General features: G+C 39.7%; 1 protein-coding gene across 1 annotated transcript in view; it reads right to left on the reverse strand.

Annotated features, from left to right (window-relative positions):
• Positions 1-19,749, reverse strand: part of MYO1E (myosin IE) — a 76,993-nt gene that overhangs the window by 17,983 nt on the left and 39,261 nt on the right. The window contains 14 exon segments of the mRNA XM_071441642.1: positions 174-272; positions 4,053-4,159; positions 4,946-5,027; positions 5,600-5,685; positions 6,429-6,596; positions 7,658-7,744; positions 9,028-9,114; positions 9,497-9,577; positions 10,486-10,682; positions 14,013-14,145; positions 15,270-15,404; positions 16,646-16,777; positions 17,538-17,627; positions 18,123-18,210. Of these exon segments, the coding sequence (XP_071297743.1) occupies positions 174-272; positions 4,053-4,159; positions 4,946-5,027; positions 5,600-5,685; positions 6,429-6,596; positions 7,658-7,744; positions 9,028-9,114; positions 9,497-9,577; positions 10,486-10,682; positions 14,013-14,145; positions 15,270-15,404; positions 16,646-16,777; positions 17,538-17,627; positions 18,123-18,210 (1,572 nt within the window).

The raw sequence follows: 19,749 nt of genomic DNA on the forward strand, positions 1-19,749 counted from the left end.
TTGAAGCACTTTGAAATTTCTGTGTAATGGAGATCACTGAGCAAGGCACATGTGGAGAAATGGCTAAGTGAGAACTGGGAAGGTTTCAAAACTGGCAACCTTTTGGTTGTCTCCTCATCATGTAAACAACCCTGCTGTTGTTTACAGTAATTCTTCTAAACAGTGCTACCTACCTCTGCAGAAACTTCTTGAAAACCCTTCTGTAGGCGTAGCCAGCTCTTCTGACTCGAATATTTTCTTTCAGACCCAAGTATTCCACTTGATGTTTTACCCTGGGGACAAAAACAATGCAAGCCTTAAAATCCATTTAATTTCAGCATACTTGTGGATTGAGGCATTCTTAAACATCTGAATCATGTTTAACTGTTGATTGCTAAAATTCATGCACAGGTAAATGAGTTTCATTTTCACATTACCCTGCACACTGCATGCAAGGGAAGATACTCCAGGTAGGTAGACTACAGCACTGAAATATATGTAGAAAATTAACTTTATAATTTGTTCCTAGTTTAACTTCCTATCTCCAAAATAATTTCTGTATAAATTTCTTAAATAATAAAATCCATAAAAGGCCAAGTAACTATTACTGATACAATTACACAGCTGGTATCCAAGGGATTGGGAAATTGTTTTGTGTTCTCTTCTGAAGGTTTTTCCTATGCTTTACATAGCTCAAACAGCAGCACAGTAACATTTTTTTCCTCGTTGTTATGGAGAGAAGACTAAATGTGATGGCTGGAAAAAGCCCCTGATGCCAAACCTTCACTACACAAAGAATCAGAAAGAAGAAAGCCAGGTCAGCATACTGATGAAAAGCCAGAATTCCTCCTAATTTTACCATACTGCAAAGGAAGGATTCGAGGATAGGCACAAAACTGGCTACAACCAGTAATAGATGACTCATCCATGGCACATTTTAAATTACAAACAAAAGCTGAGCTGGTACCAGTCCCACAGAAAGTGTTAATGGCTGTGGAGAAACTCTGCTGCACATGGGAACTGAAGCAACATTATCCCAAGATCAGCAGAGCCCCTCACACCAAGCACTTCCAGCCAGGTTCTGATCAGAACAAATATGTGCCCATGAAAAGCTAAGCAGAAAAACAGCAAAACAAAAAAGCTTTTGCACTTTTCCCTCCTTCTACACCCCTGCCACATTTATGATTATATGTTTCTTCTTACATATCCTGCTTAGTCTACGTATCCTTACATAGTCTACTGCCTAATGTTTGGTAATTTGATTTGAAGAATTTCAGTTGCTGATTTCCTTTGCATTTTCTTAATTTCCTCATCTAAGTCATATGCTGAAAGAAGCAAGGTCCGTTTTTCACTCTGCTGCTGTTCTTCTACAGAGCAAAGTATAAAAGCTTTAGCTTTCAGTCTGAACTATAACAGTTTTTAAGATTTTAGTCCTGCAAATTTAACAAACAGTATATAAAAGACCATCTGTTTACATATAATTTTTAAAAAGTGTGCCTGTAATAAGCCATTTTTTTGTTTTGCTTACTATTTCTCTGATTTTACAGAAGGTTTTTCAAATCCTGGAACACTCACAGTTAAATTCAATGTTATTTCTCAAGCTATTTTGCAAAGTTAAATTTGAATATAAAATGTACTACCCAATTTTTTTTTGTTGAGACTTTTTTCAAATGACTCATAGTAGGAAGGGAAAAATCTTTTGAAATCCCTTGCCACAAATGACAAAATCTCTTCAGTTATTTCTTCTTTTTGAAGATCACTTTTGAGAGGTATTTTACTAAATGATGAGTGATGTTGCTCTTTTAGCTTAAAATAAAGACTACTACACATTTTAGTCTTGCTGTGTTCAAGGAATCAAGTATATTTTGTATCCACTCCAAGAATTCTGGTACAGTACAAAGTTGGTGGACAAAAATACATTTTCCTGTTTATAGCTTTCCCTCCTGTTCACATCTGGAATAATGCACTGGAGCCACACTACTACTCCCATTTTCTTACTGTCTTGCCAGTATCAGTGTCCAGCACCAGAGAATTTGAGACATTTTTCTGGTTTTTTCCTTTCCTTTCTGAGAAAAGACACACTGAAAATCTCCCTTCAGGCAGCAACCTCAAGCAGGTCAGGGTCTGGGAATTCAGCTAATGCAGCAGTTTTGAATACAAGTCCAAGTGGTTGTGCCAGGACCTGAACAAAAACACATTTCAAGAACATCCCCATTTCTGGACTAACTAAGGTATTATACAAGCTTTAGGTATTACACAAGGCCTATGTTTCAGTGCTAAATATCCTGGAGTTATTCAACAGCAGCAGAAAGGTGGAGTTCCATGGCTTCTGTGAGCATGAAGTAAGAGCAGCTCTGTGAAAGGGTTTTTCCTTTTTCAGTTACATTTTCACGGTCTAGTAAACCTGCTACTAATAAGCAAATTGCTACTCCCATTCCACTGACTAAGGCAGCCTGTGCATGATGCAGCATTATGTGACCACACAAGAAAATAAAACAAAAAAAATTTAAAATCCACCAATCAGCAAAGTATTACATAAACTCAATTATGTTTTTTAGTTCCCTCAAATATTTTTCACAGTAAATCTGAGAAACAACAATATTAAGTTTAACTTTGAATTGTCACATGCACATAAATTTCTCTTCCCCAGACCTGTCACTAAGTGCCCCAGTGAAGTTCTAGTACAATAGGTGGGCAATAACAGATTGAAATTGAAGAATGTTGGGATGTTTAAACAGGGATGAAGGATTACCATTGTAAGCAGCATTTTCCATTTCTGTCTGAGCTTGACAGTATACAATCCTTTGTATTTCACTTGGCAAATACAGCAGCTACGGGTAACACACCATCCTCACTATAGGAAAACAAGAAGAAATCTTCCCCATTTTTGCTCCTGAAGGGGTTTCCTGAAAGCTGTCCTTTTCTCAGGACTAGGACTGTATTTGTTTCACTGGTTTCCTAGCAACACCTTCCACAATAACAGGCCTGTTTCCCAATATGCAAATGATTGATTTTAAAAGCCCCTCAATTTTTAACTATAAGTTTTATAAATACTTTTCCCAGGATCACTTAGTCTCCTCCTTTGGTCCCCAGTGAGAGCAGAAAATGAAGTGCTGCACAGTAGGATTTTCAGGGTGGAAAAGCTAAAGTGGGTCTACATTTACTGCCAAGCCCTCAGTGAGACTTTGGAGTGCAGCCCCAACAGCTTCTGTAAGTGCTCTCCATCTGCATGTGACTGTGCTGGTCTGCTGGAAAGGCAGGAAGGGAATTCTGCTGGGGTTGTCCAAGAATGCTTTTTATCAGACTTTGCAAGCTGTTTCACCATGATAAAAACAACCACTTGCTTTATCAGCAATTTTACCATTTTCAGAAGTACTTGGTATATAGTAATGAATGCTACCTACAGTAGGGCCCCACACAGCTTACACATCCCACTGAGCACCTACCCCAGTGCAAAAAGAGCAGCATCTTTTCCAGAGGAAGGTGCTACAAGCACCATGTAGTTAAAGATGCCTTAAAACAGATGTGATAAACCAAAAACATCATTTAGATATCTATTTAATGTCTATATAATCACCTGATGTGACATTCTGGTCAATTCTTTTTAAAGAGTTGGCTAATTAAATGCAAGTAAAACAGGAACCTTCTCCACTGTTGGTTATAGAGACTTTTGGGCAGGTTTGATACAGATTTCCTACTGGCTTTCTGGCTTCTTAATAGAAGCTATTTTCAAAGCATAAAGCCAAAGTTAGAAGTGATCATAACACATTTGGTGTGCACGTTTTACATGGAAAACTGAGTCTTTAATATACTGGTTGTGTTACTCATGCAAATGCTGGTTTTTCATAACTGGCAAGAGAAAAGCCAAGAGCTGCACACACCAAGTGCTGATTTAGACCAAGTGACCAGCACTTATCTTCAGAGTTTAGGAGAGGTCATGCCAGATTTCATTTCTGATGGTTTAGAGTATGTAGTTCTGTTTGTAGTCTGTACAATTACAAATCAGGAATTTTTGTGGCTTCTTCTGACCATGAGCACTGCCTCTCCTCACACACACACTCTGTGCTCCGTACCTGCTCTCCTCCCAGTCCCGAGACTTCTTTGTCTCATTGGGTTTGATGCAGCGGATGTAGTGGGGTGTGCACTTCATCAGGGTGCCAACGAGGTCATTGGCTTGTTTCTGTAAACACAGGAAAACAACAGCATCTGAGCTGAAAGGGTAAATCCTGAGGGAATCCTTCCATTATCAACCATCTGCTGATGACTCCATTGGTTAGATACAAGTGCCTTTGGTCTTTCTCCAACAACCAAAGCATCTTGGGACAATTTGCACCTCATAATTAACTTATCAGTAGGCACCATTATCTACAGCAATGTAATACATTAAAACTTCTATAAGTATATAGAAGTTCCATATAAAAATATGGAGCAAATGCATCAAGTGAACCTGTCAGGGTGAAATGTGAGAAGAGAGGCTGGTAAAATATTGGTTTGCAAGTCATGTGTAATCCAAGTGTGTATCCTACAGTCAGTCTCCAAAGCCTGGCCTTGTAGCACTTGCTGCCTTAGGCCAGGCACTCTGTGGTCAGCAGAGACTGCTGCTGACTGGGTGGGTGCTGGGTCAGGCATTTCTGCACTGCAGAGAGACCAGGAATGTGCAGTTAGTGTAGGACATCAGAGGCTGAGTGAGGTGGCTCACTCATTATGCACACACAACAACCATCAATTGCTCCTTTGGAAAATTCACTGCTATAGGATGCAAAATCTAATGAACACCGATGCTGGGCAGAACAACTCTAACAATGCTGAAACAATGCATCACTTTGCCATGAAGATACTCCTGACATCTATTTTTAAAAATATCAGGACAGTAAAAAAAGAAAATACTTTTTAAAACTCATTTAGCTATTCATACACAAACACACAACCACATATACACACACCAACACTGCATAAGGAGACATACTTTGATTTTGCTGCCTGCAGTGGTAGGACGGCCCTTCTTGTCCACTTGAAGATTTTCAGGGAACAGAGCCTTTATAAAAGGCCTAGGAAAGAATTTATAAAACAGGGTTGGCATAGAAAGACAATTCAATGCAGGCATGTCAAGGAATATGCTGTAAAAGTTGATAGTTGAGCAGAATATAAATAGCTATTTCTATTACTCTTGAGTTATATCAAATCTATTTTAAGATTAGCCTCATTCCTCACAGAGACCCTTTGCTATTTTGGTGAGCATTGAAAGCCATGACACCAGACATCTAGATGACTTGAAGAAATGCACACTTCTTAAAAAATAAGCATCAATTAATTAAAATACATCACCAAAAAAGTTATTTTGTCAAAACAGTGCCTGTTCTGAGAGGAGCCAGAGCACTGATGGCCTTGCTTGAGGCCAAAACAAAGGCTGCCATTACAACATTTGGTTCTGACAGTGCCTCCCTTGGTCCAATCTGCAGAATCAAAGTCAGGGTAATGCAGTGCTGCTGCTGTCCTGCAGCACTGGGTATGGGCACTGTTACACAAAGGAGGTCAGCAGGTGCATAGCAGAGAAGTGTGGCCCTGTGTGCCCTCCAAACCACCACGGCATTCCTGCTCCAAGCAAGGTTTGCTTACGTACAAATCACTGCTCTGCATGAGTTCAATCAAGTCCATGAAAAGAACATCCCGATTTCTCTCGCAGAATCCATCCATATCATAAGATACCTGGGCCAAGGTGGAAATTGATTGTTTGTGGTAAGTTGAGAACCCAATAATTAAAGAAAATTTTAATTCTGTGCTCATCAGTTGCAGTTCTGTACTTTTTGGTTAGTCTGGTAAAACTTAGATACTATAGTGAGCACTAAATTCTAGCATGTATTATTAAACGTTTTCACAGCAAACAAAGGAGCTTCATTCTTAAATATAAATTCCATTTAAAGTCAAATTTTAAAAAACTAATGGAACTAGTGAATGGAACATGACAAGTGAATTTAATACTGAATTTTACTAAGAAAAGTTTTTGTGTAGCAAGGATTCACTGTTATTAACTGCAAAAAACAATGAATACTCTGAGAAATAAATCCAAACAAGATAGATCTGCACATTATATTTCCAGTTTTACTGGCATATCATCACCTAAATATCATGTTCATATCTGAATTATTTAAATTTACTGCTACTGTAATAAACAAATGAGATTACAATAATGAAAGTCATGGGGCACTCATTTACTACATTTAAGTTCTGGTTCTGAGAGCAGCAAGGCTCAGACTCCTCTCTCCAGCAAGGGCCATTTGTGAGGGCATTTCTGTCCTAAGCTCCCTGCCCTGTGAAGGGACACTGTCTCCTGGAGAATCTGGCTGTGTAAAACCAAGCCAGCCCCCTGCAGGGCTTCCCCCTTCCCCTCATTACTGTTCTCCTTCTCAGAAACACATTACAGAGAGTTCAGAGAGGATTTTCCACGGTACCTTTCCAGCATAATGATGGATGATGAAGCCCTGGTTCCAGCTGTTGAAATGTTCATGAGTGCCAATCTGCATCTGCAGTTTCTGCAGCAGTGTCTGGTCAGCCCCCTCTCCCACAGCGTGCATGGTGGCACACACATCATCCAAAATGCTCATAATCCCTGGGGGGTTCTAATGTGGTGGGGAACAACAACAGCAGCTCAAGGGAGGGGAAAAAAAATTATGATGCCAGTTTTTCCCCCAAAGAGAAAGTTGTCTTTGCTACAAAAACACTAAAGCACAGCCAGGAAAGATTTCCCTCCAATCAACTGAGATTAACTTTTACACCAATATGCAAATAGTTCAAGGAGAGATGACACTAGGAAATGATGGAGGAACCAGTGGTCACTGTTGAAAAAACCCACATTAACAAAAACATCAAAACACTCAACATCTGTTTAAAGTTTCTTTCCTCACTCCACCAAAAAGTAAACCCATGTCTGAGGAAAGTATTTAAATGGACATGCTGTAGTTTGACAAACTTGGAGCTAAATACCTGAGACTGGGAGGGAAATTTTATTCTCTTGCTAACTATCCTCATACAGACAGAAAATGGGAAAATCTGATGTGCATTTAAGCACATGCCACTCCAATCTTTCAAAACTGTCCTGGCCTACATGAGGATAAAGAACTATCTGAGAAATATCCTACTTCTGACCTAAAGCACAACTCAACATTTGTTGTCATCCCAAAACAGAACACAAAGACTTGAGACTACAGAACAGTCTGTGGAGCAAAACCACAGAATTTCCTTTATCTACAATACTGTCTCTTCACTTGTTTCTGCTTGATTTGCAACAGCACCTGGAAGGAAAGGTGGTGCTGTAGCTTCCCCAAACTGAATTCCATCTGCCAGGGACACAAAGAGCATTAGCTGATGTACAGTATGTCAGTATGGTCATGATATATTTCAGTGGATATAAATTTATTCCCATTATTTTGTCTTTTTAGTCGCATGTCAATCATGCTATGGTATAGTTCTCTTTTTGGATGGTATATCTTACATGACTTATCTTAGGGCTCCTATAAGGCATCTTATGTAAGATTTATATATAGACTTAGTATGACTCAGTAACTCAACAACAGTATTTGCATTTTCCTATGAACCTTCTTTAGAGAAAAAGCAGCTACCCAAATACTTAAGAGAAAAAAAATCTTGCTGTTTTCTCCACCTGCTTGTTCTAAAGACTTACCACTTTGTTCTCTATAAGGTCACACACTATTTTGTTGTTGAAGTATTCTATTGGTGTCCATCTAATTCCTTCTTGTACATATTCTTCCTGTTAAGTAAAAAGAAACAGATGCAAACATTCTTTTGCACTGTAGATGTAGCACTAGATTTACAACACACTCCACAGACACAAACTCCGCACTACTCATGTTCAGGAAGACTTGCCAAATGTATGACTGGGTGGAGGTGGGAGAAATGACCCTACTGATAGTTAAATCCAGCTCTCTGCTGCCTAAAAGATGAATTGGAATCCTACTCTCTTCTCCCCACACATTCCTTTGTCATTCACAGCCCTTCCGTGGTTACTGACAACACCAGGAAGATTTCAACTGCATTTATTGTCAAAGCACTTTGCAAATAGTAACAAAATGACTTTTACAGTATCTTGACAGTGCACCTAAGTATCCACATCCTGATCTATTTTAAAAATTCAGATTGTGACAGGCACATGGAAGATCAGATCCCCCAGACAACACATTTAGAAATGTGCATGAAATGAAGATGCAGCTTTTTATTTCTGTATGCAACTGCTGTATCTAAAAAGACACCTAAAGAAAGACTGGGGGAAAATCCATGTTAAAATTCGATTAAATTGACCCAGTCAGTGGCACATACAAGGGCTCAGCAGACACTCTGCAGGTCACTTGTGCACCCAGTGCCATGACTGGTTACTCTCCCACAAAGGCAATTGTGTCTGGGCATTCCTGAAAACTCTGTCCCAAAGCTGGTGCCAGCCCTGAGCTCACACTGCACACAGGGCTCCTGTCTCAGCTGCATCCTGTCTGCTCTCCCATGCAGAAACAAAAAAAGTGAGATTTGGCAGTAAGACTGTGAGCAGAGAACTGCAAATACTTTCACAAGTATCTTTGTATTTCTCTGATCTATTTCATTCTTACATATACACACATGTACATATATAAATATATATAAATATATATATATTCAAAACCAGAAAAGGTGTGGAGGAAATGAAGGGAAGAATCCCCAGCGAGATGTGTGTCATGCTCAAGGGAAGCCCAGGGATGGAGCCAGGCTGCAGCTCTCATCCCTGCCATGAGTCAGACTGCAGCAGCCTGGGCACAGTCATGAGACTGCAGCAGCACGCCGTGGGGTGGACTGGCTTTGCACCACCCCAGCACAGAACAAATGCCTGCAGCTGATGGGCTTTACAGTTTTAGGGTCAGCCAACAGCAAAGGTTGTTTTCTTTCCCTTTATCTCGCTTAACAAGGTAGATCTACTGTTGCAGATGATGACACCTCGATTCTGCCACCAGCTGAAAAAGGAATAGCTCATTTGTGAATTCCAAAATAATTTTTAAAAAGTCTGGTTACCTGCTCTGCCTTCAGTGTCAGTTCAATAAAAATCTGCTGCAGTTTTTCATTTACAAAGTTGATGCAGAACTGTTCAAAGCCATTTTTCTGTAGAAAAGGAAGCAATGTAAAAATTAGTCTCCTGCCTTATATACAATGATTTTTAGTTCTCACTCTGGCAATAAGCTTCAAAGAAACACTGTCAGTGACAGATGGGTTGCTGACTTTATAGACATTTTGTGGAATTTCAGATCCTCTTTTTAAGAACAATGACTTCATTTCTTTGAAGTTTCTTCAATACCTCATGTTTATTAAGTGAGACATTACCAGTGAGATCACAATGTCCAGAAAGATGGGTTGGGATTTTTTGCTTTCATTCTGGCCGTAGGATTTGTGATTTTTTTTCTGGTTTAAATTTTTTCCCCTCTAAATTACAAAAAAGCTCTCCTAGGTCAGACGTGCTCAAACCCCAAGTATTCCATTGTCATACCTGAAATATTTCAAAGCCATAAATATCAAGGACACCAATGTTATATTCTTCATGGTCCTTCTCCATAGCCTTATTAATAGACTAACAAAAGAGAAACAAAACATAAAACAAAGTGTAGTTTGTACAATTAAAATACACCAATATTCTTAAATACTTACAATAAAATTCTTTAAAAATATTTGAATTGAATACAAATATACAGAAAATGTTCTTTTGCTTTCACTTTTTAATAAAGTGCTATAGGTAGGAAATGAACAGTATGTTATCCTGCTTTCCAGGTCAGTGAGCCTTTGGATCTACTATCTACAAAAATCTTTCCTTTTCATTGTAATTAGCTCAGTTAAATAAAAGGAGCCAACACAAAAAGAACAGCTTTAAGTCTGCTATTTGATGAATTTTGCTGAGGGTTCACTGAATCTCTTCCCCTCACTGTGAGTTCCGTGTGTCCTCCTGTGCAGGTCAGTGCTGGTACAGGCACAGAGGGATGGGTGACAGGGAGGGAGCTCTGGGTCACTGCAGATCCCCAGGGAGCAGATCCCTGCTGCACCAGGAGCATCCAGGGCTCCCAGGCTCCAGCTCAGCCCAGGGTCTGACTCTGAACAAGAGAGCATTTAGCATGGAGAATGGAATTTGGCCCCTGGCTCCACTGCCAAATCCTGCTGCTGAAGGGGCTCTTGGCAGGAAGTGGGAGCAGAGAGCAGGGGAGCACAACCAGCCAATTCTGCCCTGCTGAGAAGGAGGAATCACACTCAGAAATGGGGATTCTGACAGGAATCTGATCAGGATCCCCAGGGACAGCCACAGCAGGAGTCTGCAAGCACAGCTGGTGTCAGAGGCAGTGCCCTGTGTCTGGTATCCATGGCCACACTCCCACTGCACTGGGCAGGCCTGGGCAGAGAAATGCAGGCAACAAACGGCCTGCAAGGAACATTCCTGGTGCCCTTGAACTTGTTTGGATACTTCAGTAGAATCAAGCAAATCCAACTTACATCCACCAAGTAATCAAAAACACGGGAATGAAGGGCCTTGGCCAGGGCATCCCTGGTGTAGCAGGCTTGTTCCACATTTAGTGTGACATTAATGGACTCAGATTTGCCTCCCCACTTGCTGTCCATCTGTCTGCTGGTCAGTTTTTCCTTCAGGCGGTCCTGGTTAATTCCCAGGAGAAAAGCAGGGAAAGCTAAAACTGCAAGAAAGATCAGGCTTGCTGGATTATGACTTACAGACTAAACACAGAACAAAGAAAAAAATTACCTTTATCTTAAATAACAGTCAAATGCATGGAGTGTGCAACTTAAAAAAGAAAAGTGGAGCAATTTATGTCTTCAAAATTTCTCTATGCTCCTCAAGGACATTTTCAACTCTTTACTTACATGGATTTCAATTAAGATAAATGACCTTGAAGTAAAATAGTCAGCTATTTCTGTACCCTCAGTCCTTCAAACATGTAAGCTGCCACAGGACATAGTTTTGAACTGTGTGGTTCAAACAAATCACTCTTGGAGGAGATGGAAAAAAATGTAGAGCTCACACATGAAATAAAATTGACACCATTGAAAATTCTTTGTAAAAACATGAAATGTTTAAAATGTAATAAAAAATAGGCTGTTTCCTAATATCCTTTCTCTTTCTTCTTATAAGTTAGATCATTGCAAAAAGTTTTCAATTACCTTGCCTTTTATTTTTTAATTCCTTATTCTGTAAGTACTTTGCCAATTCTGTTTCCCCCTGTTCAAAAGTAAAGCACAAAAATCCATCTGTGCCACAAGCAGCCCAGCCCAGGGTCTGGTATTCTCTCACTCTCAGCACATGGTGCAGATGTTACTGCAGGTGTTACACACCTTAGGGAGTGGAAAACAGAAGTGCCTTGAAAGCAAATGGAAACAGCTCCTGAGGAAAACTCTTGGAGCTGGCATTGCACCTCCACTAAAGCACATGATCCTCTAACAGTGTTTCCTCCATGTTCCATTGGTTTCAGGTCTACTTTACTGCTCTGAGGAGGATGTAAAACAATCACTAAGGTGGCAGCCACTTGCACTTTATACATCTGTAATGTCACAGCATGACTTCACTAAACCCTTTAGTACATTATTCCGAAAGTATTTTTAAAATTGGAAATAACCACCCACTTTCTAAAATATGATTTATTACCATCAGCAAACTGATCAAATTTACTCTGGGGTACCAGGAACCACACAAAATTGAGTCACTGGCAACATCTCTGGTAATTCAGAGAACTCAGGATGAGGAGCACATGAAAAGGTCAATCATTGTAGGCTTTACCTTGGGAAAGAATGCAGGCAATTACAGACCACCAGATATGCTCACATATACTGTTAAGATGCCAGGAAAAATGCTGAACCAATACTACTGGTAAGAATTTATGAAGACAGTCTAATGGCAAGGAGCACCATGCAGAGCCCAGAAACTCTCCCCAGTGCTAATGATTTACTGTAAGGCAAGAGGAGCTGGCCAGCACTTGATACAGCTTCACATTCCTAAGATGCCTGATTGTTTTCCCTAGTTAGGGACCATAAAGTTACAGTCTGGAAATTATTATAAAGCAGGATATGCATGTAATTGAAAAAATGATCCTCAAAGAGTCATCAGTAGCATTCAGTGGAGTAGTTTTAAATGCACTCTGTGAAGGAAAGCTGAAAAGACTGGGCTCACCTCCTGGGCTTCCAGGAAGTGAAAAACAACCCTTTCAACACAATGCAAGTGTAAAGAGGGAGAGTTCAAACCCTTTTCTCCTTCCAAGAGAGAAGTACTATTATTTGCCATGATTTGTAGCATGGAAGATTTCCAGCAAATAAGAACTTTTTTCATCTATTAATATAATCAAAAACTAGAGCAGACTGCAATCACTGGCAGTTTTAAAGATGTATTTGTCTAAAGGTCTGTCAAGAATGGTCTGTACAGATTTCATTCTGACTCAGAGTAGAGTTTCTGCTGTCCTAAAGAATGGCTTTGCATGTTTTTCTGCAATTGGCTGTATAACAATCAGAATGCTACTGACCAAATTCTTAAACTTTTTATTATTTCAGGCTTACACAAAGCAGGACTAACCAGTGGTGGTTCCTTGTGCTTTATCTTTCATGGTTATGCAGGCTATGAATGCTTTACTATTTAGTTGGCTAGGACAAACAGTAAACTGAGGGGAGGAGACGAGAAATGAGATCCAACTTTCATCTGCATAATGCAGAAATGATGTGCTGGATGTGGCTATTTCTTCTCTGGCTTCTCTAAAATCAGTATATTTATGTGTAAGTTTGATATTCATTCTGCTTTCTAATTTCTTCCCTTGTATTATTCATACACAATTTATGTATTTGTATCCCAGGGAGCAGGAGAAACATGGTGGACATGGCTCATCACAGAAATACAACCACTTCTAATGATTTATTTTCAATTAATGTCTTTGCCATTTGTTATTTTGATGCAACTTACTCTGTATCCATCTTGTATGGCTTTCAAATATCTTGATCTGATTGAAAGATTTAACACTGTGATTTAAATTGAAGCACAGTAGCACATTTGGAACCAAAAGGCAGATAAATACCATGCCACAAAATGTTTTTCTTTGGGTTCGCTTAACTTCTTAATTTGAGATACTAGGAAGGTTAAAAATTAGTAATTTTTATTTCCCAGTTTCATAAAACAAATAGCAGGAGAATGCTAATACAGTTGAGTGTGAGGCTGACTGCACAAGATAAGTTAGTTATGAAATAAATTACATAGAAGTAAACAAATGCAATTTTCCTAAACATAAGACCCATCCTGAATCAAGAATTAAGAGATCACACAGGTATGTGTAAGGTACTGTTATGTGTGTTGTGCTTATCCTCTGTCCTTAAACTATCCAAGTAGCATAAATCCACATTGGATGCAAGGTGTAAATCACAACAAAAACATTTAAAACTCCAAGTCCATGAACATTCCAACACCTTGCAGCTCTGAGCCCAGCTGCTACAGGACAGAGCACAAGGGAAAGGGAACTGGAAAGAAACAGTTAGTAGCTGTGGCTGACAATGAGGGGTCAGCTGAGGAATTTGAGACAGGGAACATAACTACAGAATGTAAAGCCTGCATTTCTGAATCTCTGTTTACAGGGCACATGCACACACCTGTATGGATGCCTTGGACATCCACAGCTGGGAGCTGCTCCCACAGCACAGGAGCCACACAAACCACACAATAAACAGGGGTTTATGAATGTGTGCTGATGCACTGAAAGAAGCAGAGTTCAAGCCCTTCTTACAGTGTCTATTATTTCACACTCAAAGGCTGGAACAGGATTTCTCAAATTCAAAATCACCCTCTGTTTAAGTCAGTGGCCTTTTACAAGACAAAAGAGGGGCCCTCAGCACCTGGTTTTGGCAGAGACTCAACTGGCAGCCTGACATTCTAAGAATCTATGCTCTGTTTGGATAAGCAGCTCTAAATTGCAGTTCACCTCCTGCCATCTGGGCTGCAGCCCACTGCTGCTGCTGGAACAGTTTCCAGAGGTACTTACACTCCTCGCTCTCCACTCCTGCATAGTTGCCAACTTCTTTGAAGCTGATGTTTCCCAAATGCAATATTCCTGCCACTATCTGCAGTACCAATGCCTGCTCCTCTGCAAAGATCCCAATCACACTCATTGCATGCTGGGAAGAAAAACAAACAAATCTGCATCAGTCGGAGAGACTCTTGTCTTAGAAATCCTTTTACAATGTTGGTGTTAAAAAGTAGTGTTATTCAAAGCAATTCAGATTCCTAACACAATCAAGTTTCATTAAAGCTGAACTTTCAAAGGGTACCAGCTGTTCTACTTCAGCATTTCTGTATTTTTTAAAATTAAACACAGAAGCATCTACACTTTTTAGAACATGCATTAACAAAATAAGTTCTGGAAAATATAAACACCTGTTCTAAAGCATCACACTAAAAATAATTAGTTTTATTGCAAACCGGGAAACAAGGAACCTAAGAGACAATGATTTTATTCCTTCTACACAGTCAGTTTACCCACCAAGACTAAGAACTGTGAAGCTGTACTGAATTACTCTAAAACACAGCCCAGTGTCTGGCTTAGGCTGTGAATTTCAGCCTAGAAAATTCCCAGCACTCCTGGGTTTTGGAGTTCTGAGTACATGACAACTTACAGAATGTCTTCTCAACAAACTGTTTTTCTAAAGTATCAAATAAGCTCCAATACAACAGTAACAATTATTTTTTAGGCCTTTAAATGTGCTACATACATAGATGTGTTAATACATCTACTTTAAATAGTAAATTCCTAAGAACAGGATACCAGCAGTTGGCAAGTCACACAATGAACTGGCAGCAGCTCTGGCTAAAGATCCCTGATCTGTGTTTTCACACTCCCTTTCTCCAGCTTTTCAGCTGTACTGTTTTAAATAAGCATGGAAGGTCAGCCAGCACTGGTAATTCAGCTAAAACAGAGCACTCTTTGATAATTTTCGTCTAATTCAAGTTCCTCCTTGTGTTTGCATTTTCACCTTTTTCATACTCCAGATTATCTGTACAAGTTAAATTTCATTAAATTTGCATCCTTCTGAAAAAGAACAAACTGAAAATCACAACAGCTTTCTACAAAACCTGTCTTCAGGGTTAACTTACTCTAGTTGTATTTTGCCTTGAGGAGGAGGTAAGTTATATCTACATTAATTTCTCATTCCCACATTAGCAGATCAACATCTTTGCTAAAAATGAACAGTGAAATGAACATACATCCACCACTATGTAAATCATACAGTAAAGAACTCACCAGTGTTTCTTGGAAATCTGATTTGTCATTGATGTCATCCACTTTGTAGGACCCAGAGAGACTCAGATAGTAATAGTAGTCCATACTGGTAATGCCAAGGCTGCTTTTTTGTTCTGAGGAGGCCCCTTCAATGAGCTGCAGAATAAAAACCCCCACATTAGGGATCACCCAACAATCTCAGTAGAGATGAGCAGGTCAGAAATAGGTGACTGAGCCTGGGATTACTGGGAGAGATATGGCTGGTGCTGTGCCAGGGATGAACCCTTCCTAACTTCTGGTAATTGCTTCACCCAAAAGACCAGGCTCTCAATTCCATTCCCACAAATGGTTTAGTTCTAACTTCACAACTAATAAATAACTAAAAATGTGACTGCCTTGAATGCCTTCCATTATCTTTAACTCATTAAGAAAAGGCAAAATGGGTTTTCCATCCACAATGTGTTCCCTAACTGCTTAGCAGGGATCTGTTTTCCACACCTGCTGCAAGGCAGGCACAGCTGACAGCACATTCAGAAAGCATCACCTGTGGCTCTCTGTGAGGACAAGCACCCTTCACACTCCTCAGACCTGTGCAAAGGCCCTGCAGCCATGCACAGACATGGGAGGAACAAACACAAAACAGAGCTGTCAAAACCCCACAGTCTCTTAACCCTTGTGTCAAACAACCTCTCCAGGCCACAGGAAAAGCAGCAGGACAGGACAAATTGTACATACACCTCACAAAAGGAGAACACAGCTCCTGGAGCAATTCCAGCACCAACTCAGCTTTCCCTCCTGGCAAAGGCACTTCAACTTACAACTTACAAGCTCACTTACAAAGCTCTGGCTTGGCCCTAGTTTTGTAGAGCTTAATCAGCAGCATTCCAGCAGGTGAGGACCATGCACATCAAAGACCACTGAAGGCCAGAAAAATCTTTTCAAACACAAAAACTGGGATACATGGACAATTGAACAAAGTATTATCATAAATGTCTCAGAAAAATAAACTGACAATCAGATTTCTCTGTCACAGGAAGTATAGGCTAATACAGATATATATAAACTGGCCTCTCTCTCTCTATATATATAGCCCAGTTTAAATAGAAAACTGCTGAAAAGTTCTCATTTTCTATTATATTCTCCTAGACTTTTCCAGATGGGAACTCACAATGAGTTTCCAAGCAAGGCTTTGAAATACTGCAATATTCTGTTCTGAAAGGCAGCCAGGCAGGTCTATGGCAGATGGTGTCTCACCATGCTACTGAGCTTCCCAGCAGAGACCAGGTTACCTCTGCAGTGTGCACTCAAATCTCACTGCTTGGAGAACTGTTCAATCAAAAGGAGAAACAGGTCCTAGATACTTTACATAACTCCAAAAGGACTTAGACACTTCTGACCTGGTAAAAAATGTGAAAACTCCTCTCTCCAGGATTCCTCATTACAACTCGAGACTTTTCCAGTAAGAAGTTGGAGATTTTCCCTCCATCTGGTTCTCCACCTGGACTAAACTGTATTTCAAAGTATTTCCCCTGCAACAAATAATTCAAGCTGTTAAATGATTAGTAAATGCAAATTCAAAATTGTGCACTTGTACTGTATTCCAAGCAAGGTTACAAGGGTATTTCATCTTTATGGATACCTCAAGGTATAACCTAAGCTCAGACTCTTGAGCCACCACATATTTTCTGCATTTATACAGGTCAATATTAACACATCCCATGTTAATGCAAATGTAGAGAGGAAATCAGTGGCTTCTCTTCACTGCTGAGACTCTTGATCAGTATAAAGGAAACCCTGAGGCTCACCTAAACAGCAGGTCAGCTCAACAGATTTACAACCAACAGCAAACTGTTCTGCCTGGAAGCAAAGGTCTCTTGCTTTCAGGGAGACATTAACTGCATTAACACTCATGTTAGCCAAAGAACACATCTCAAATTATTAAAGCCTATGTGTAACCTTTTCAAATGGAACCTCTGGTGTGCAATTTAGTGAGCAGTCACTTCATGAGATTATCTTGACCCTTCTCGAATGACAGACTGCCTGTATAATGTTAGTAAAGGCTGCAGCCTTGGTACTTCAAAAACTGTACCCAGTACATATAAAGAAATGCAGGGGAAAAAAAAAACTATACAGAAGCCTCTGATATCCACCGTGGTTTAAAACACACTTTATATCTTTTTCTGTCTTTATTGACATTTACCTGACCTGTAGTAAATTGATGGTATACCCCTGAACACTGTCTCTGTAACAGCACACGAGTAAAGTCATCTCGAAGGTAGAAGGACTTACAAATCTGCTGGAGTTGTTGTTCCGTACAGTTTTTGCGTTCCCAAAGGCCTCCAGTAAAGGGTTGGATTGTAGAATAATATCTTTAACATGCTGAAATTTTAGGAAATGAAAGAAATGCAAATTCAGAAATAGATATTTTTAAAGTTCTTACAGCTTTTCTAAAACACACCCCCCATGAGATATAAATGATATATTAAAAAGGCAAGAAATCCTGCATCTGTAAAAAAATTCTCTCGATCATATAAGGAATAGAATCCAACAATTTTTGTTCCAGAGCTTTTAGTTCCTATTTTTGAGGAAAATCCTACAGAATTAAACAAAATACCTGAGGCTAAAACCTGGTTCTTCTGTGCATTGTTCTGCCAATCAACTGAGCCAATAAACTGATCTGTTTTTTCCATCATCTTCATTTCAAATCATACTTACACATGAGCATTTAATTTTTTGGGGGGTCTGGAACCACAATCAATGAAGTCAGAGTAGCAAGGAAATTTAGGAATCTGCCAGTGCTTCAGCAATCTGTTTTGGGATCACTGATCATGATACTGACCACTTATGCTTCAGTATTACTGTGTATCAACTCACCTGTACTTTAGGACCACCTCCTGAAATTTTGGAGATGTAACTCATGATATATTTGGCAGCTACAGTCTTTCCAGCACCACTTTCGCCACTACAGAAAAAGAAACACAAAAATGTACATGTTAGTTTTTAATTAACTCTACAGTGGGGTAATTTGAAGTTCATCTTGTCCAACCAAGGTGAAGTACCTTAATTAAATACAGCACACTCAGACTGAGTAACCTGGTAGTACAGACTGTGATGCAGTGTGGTAGCATGGTACTGGGATATGTTTGTGAGTACAGAACTCTGAATACACCATCCTGCATGGACACCAGAACCTCTGTGAGACTCCAAGGTCAGAAAAGTACACGCACTGAGAAACATCTACTGAAACCAAGATGCTCAAAAGAGAGTTAAAGACTCAATTCCCATCTACATTTAGGGGGATTTCAGGTCCTGACACAAAAACTAATTTAAAAATCTGAGCTGTGCATGCCATGCCAGATACCTACTTCATTTTAGTAGTTTTTTTAGTTGTTCCTGAATAAAATAATGAGGCATTATTAATCACATCCTGAGTGACGGAAGAACTGCCTTCCTGCTCCTATGCCTCTTGACACAGGGTACAAGAAGTCTTACTATCCCATACTAGCTCTCACAATTCCTTCCTTCCTTCCTTTATAATAACTCACTTCAATGGTGAATGGTGTTTACACCAGCAGCAGCTTTGCCTTCTTGCAATCAGTAAGTTTCTCAGGAGGGAAAGAAGACTGGCATGGCAGGCAACCCAACCTCCCTTCACTTCATCCCTTAAAGCTTCTGCCCTTCATTTCAACAAAATTCCTCCAGACTTTGTAAGCCTCGGTGCAAATCAGCTCTGACATTAATGCATTTCCCATGAGCAGGACAACTACACCAGAGCAAAAAGAACAACACACAGATGTTGGGTCAACACCACAAGAAGAGCTAAAATAGTTTTCTCTTTGGTGAAAACCTGTGCTGTCTTTAAACTCCTGAATAATTTCGGTGAATGTTGTTGACTCTTCCATCCTGCGCCCACTTGTTCCTGGATATGGATCAAATGCACATCTTTTCCTGCACAAACTTCAGCTGCATCTGCCAAAGAAACATCAGCATGTCCTGTACAGGAAAGGGACTCACTGAGAACAACTCAGACCTCTTTATCAGCATGACTAATAGACACATTTTTAAAGGTTTCATTCTGGAAAAACTCCCCAAACTGCCAAGCTGCAAATGTGATTTTACATCTTTAAAGCTTCCAAACAATACAGAAATACTGAAAGGCTCTTTTAAATTATTTTCCCAGAAATGTTTTCATGCTTTTGTCTTCTCTTGACTACAGTTTTATAGATCAAACTGAAAACTTGAAAGGGTGAAAAAGTACTTACTGAGCATCCATCTGTGGAGCACAGACCATGATTATTATTATTATTCTTCTGAGTCACCTTTTCCTAACAATCAAGAACGCCTGTATTATGCATATCTACTACATTCACAGGGACAGACTTTGATGAATGGCAAACTGCTTTTAAAAGTTCAAATCATGAATAGTTCAATAATTAAAATAACATTTCTTTAAAATCTGCTGGCAGTAAATTTGTTCTTCCTGTTGTAAAACCAGACAAAC

The sequence above is a fragment of the Agelaius tricolor genome, unplaced genomic scaffold (genome assembly GCF_023055355.1).
Source record: "Agelaius tricolor isolate 1412-34295 unplaced genomic scaffold, bAgeTri1.0.p SCAF_16, whole genome shotgun sequence".
NCBI lineage: Eukaryota > Metazoa > Chordata > Aves > Passeriformes > Icteridae > Agelaius > Agelaius tricolor.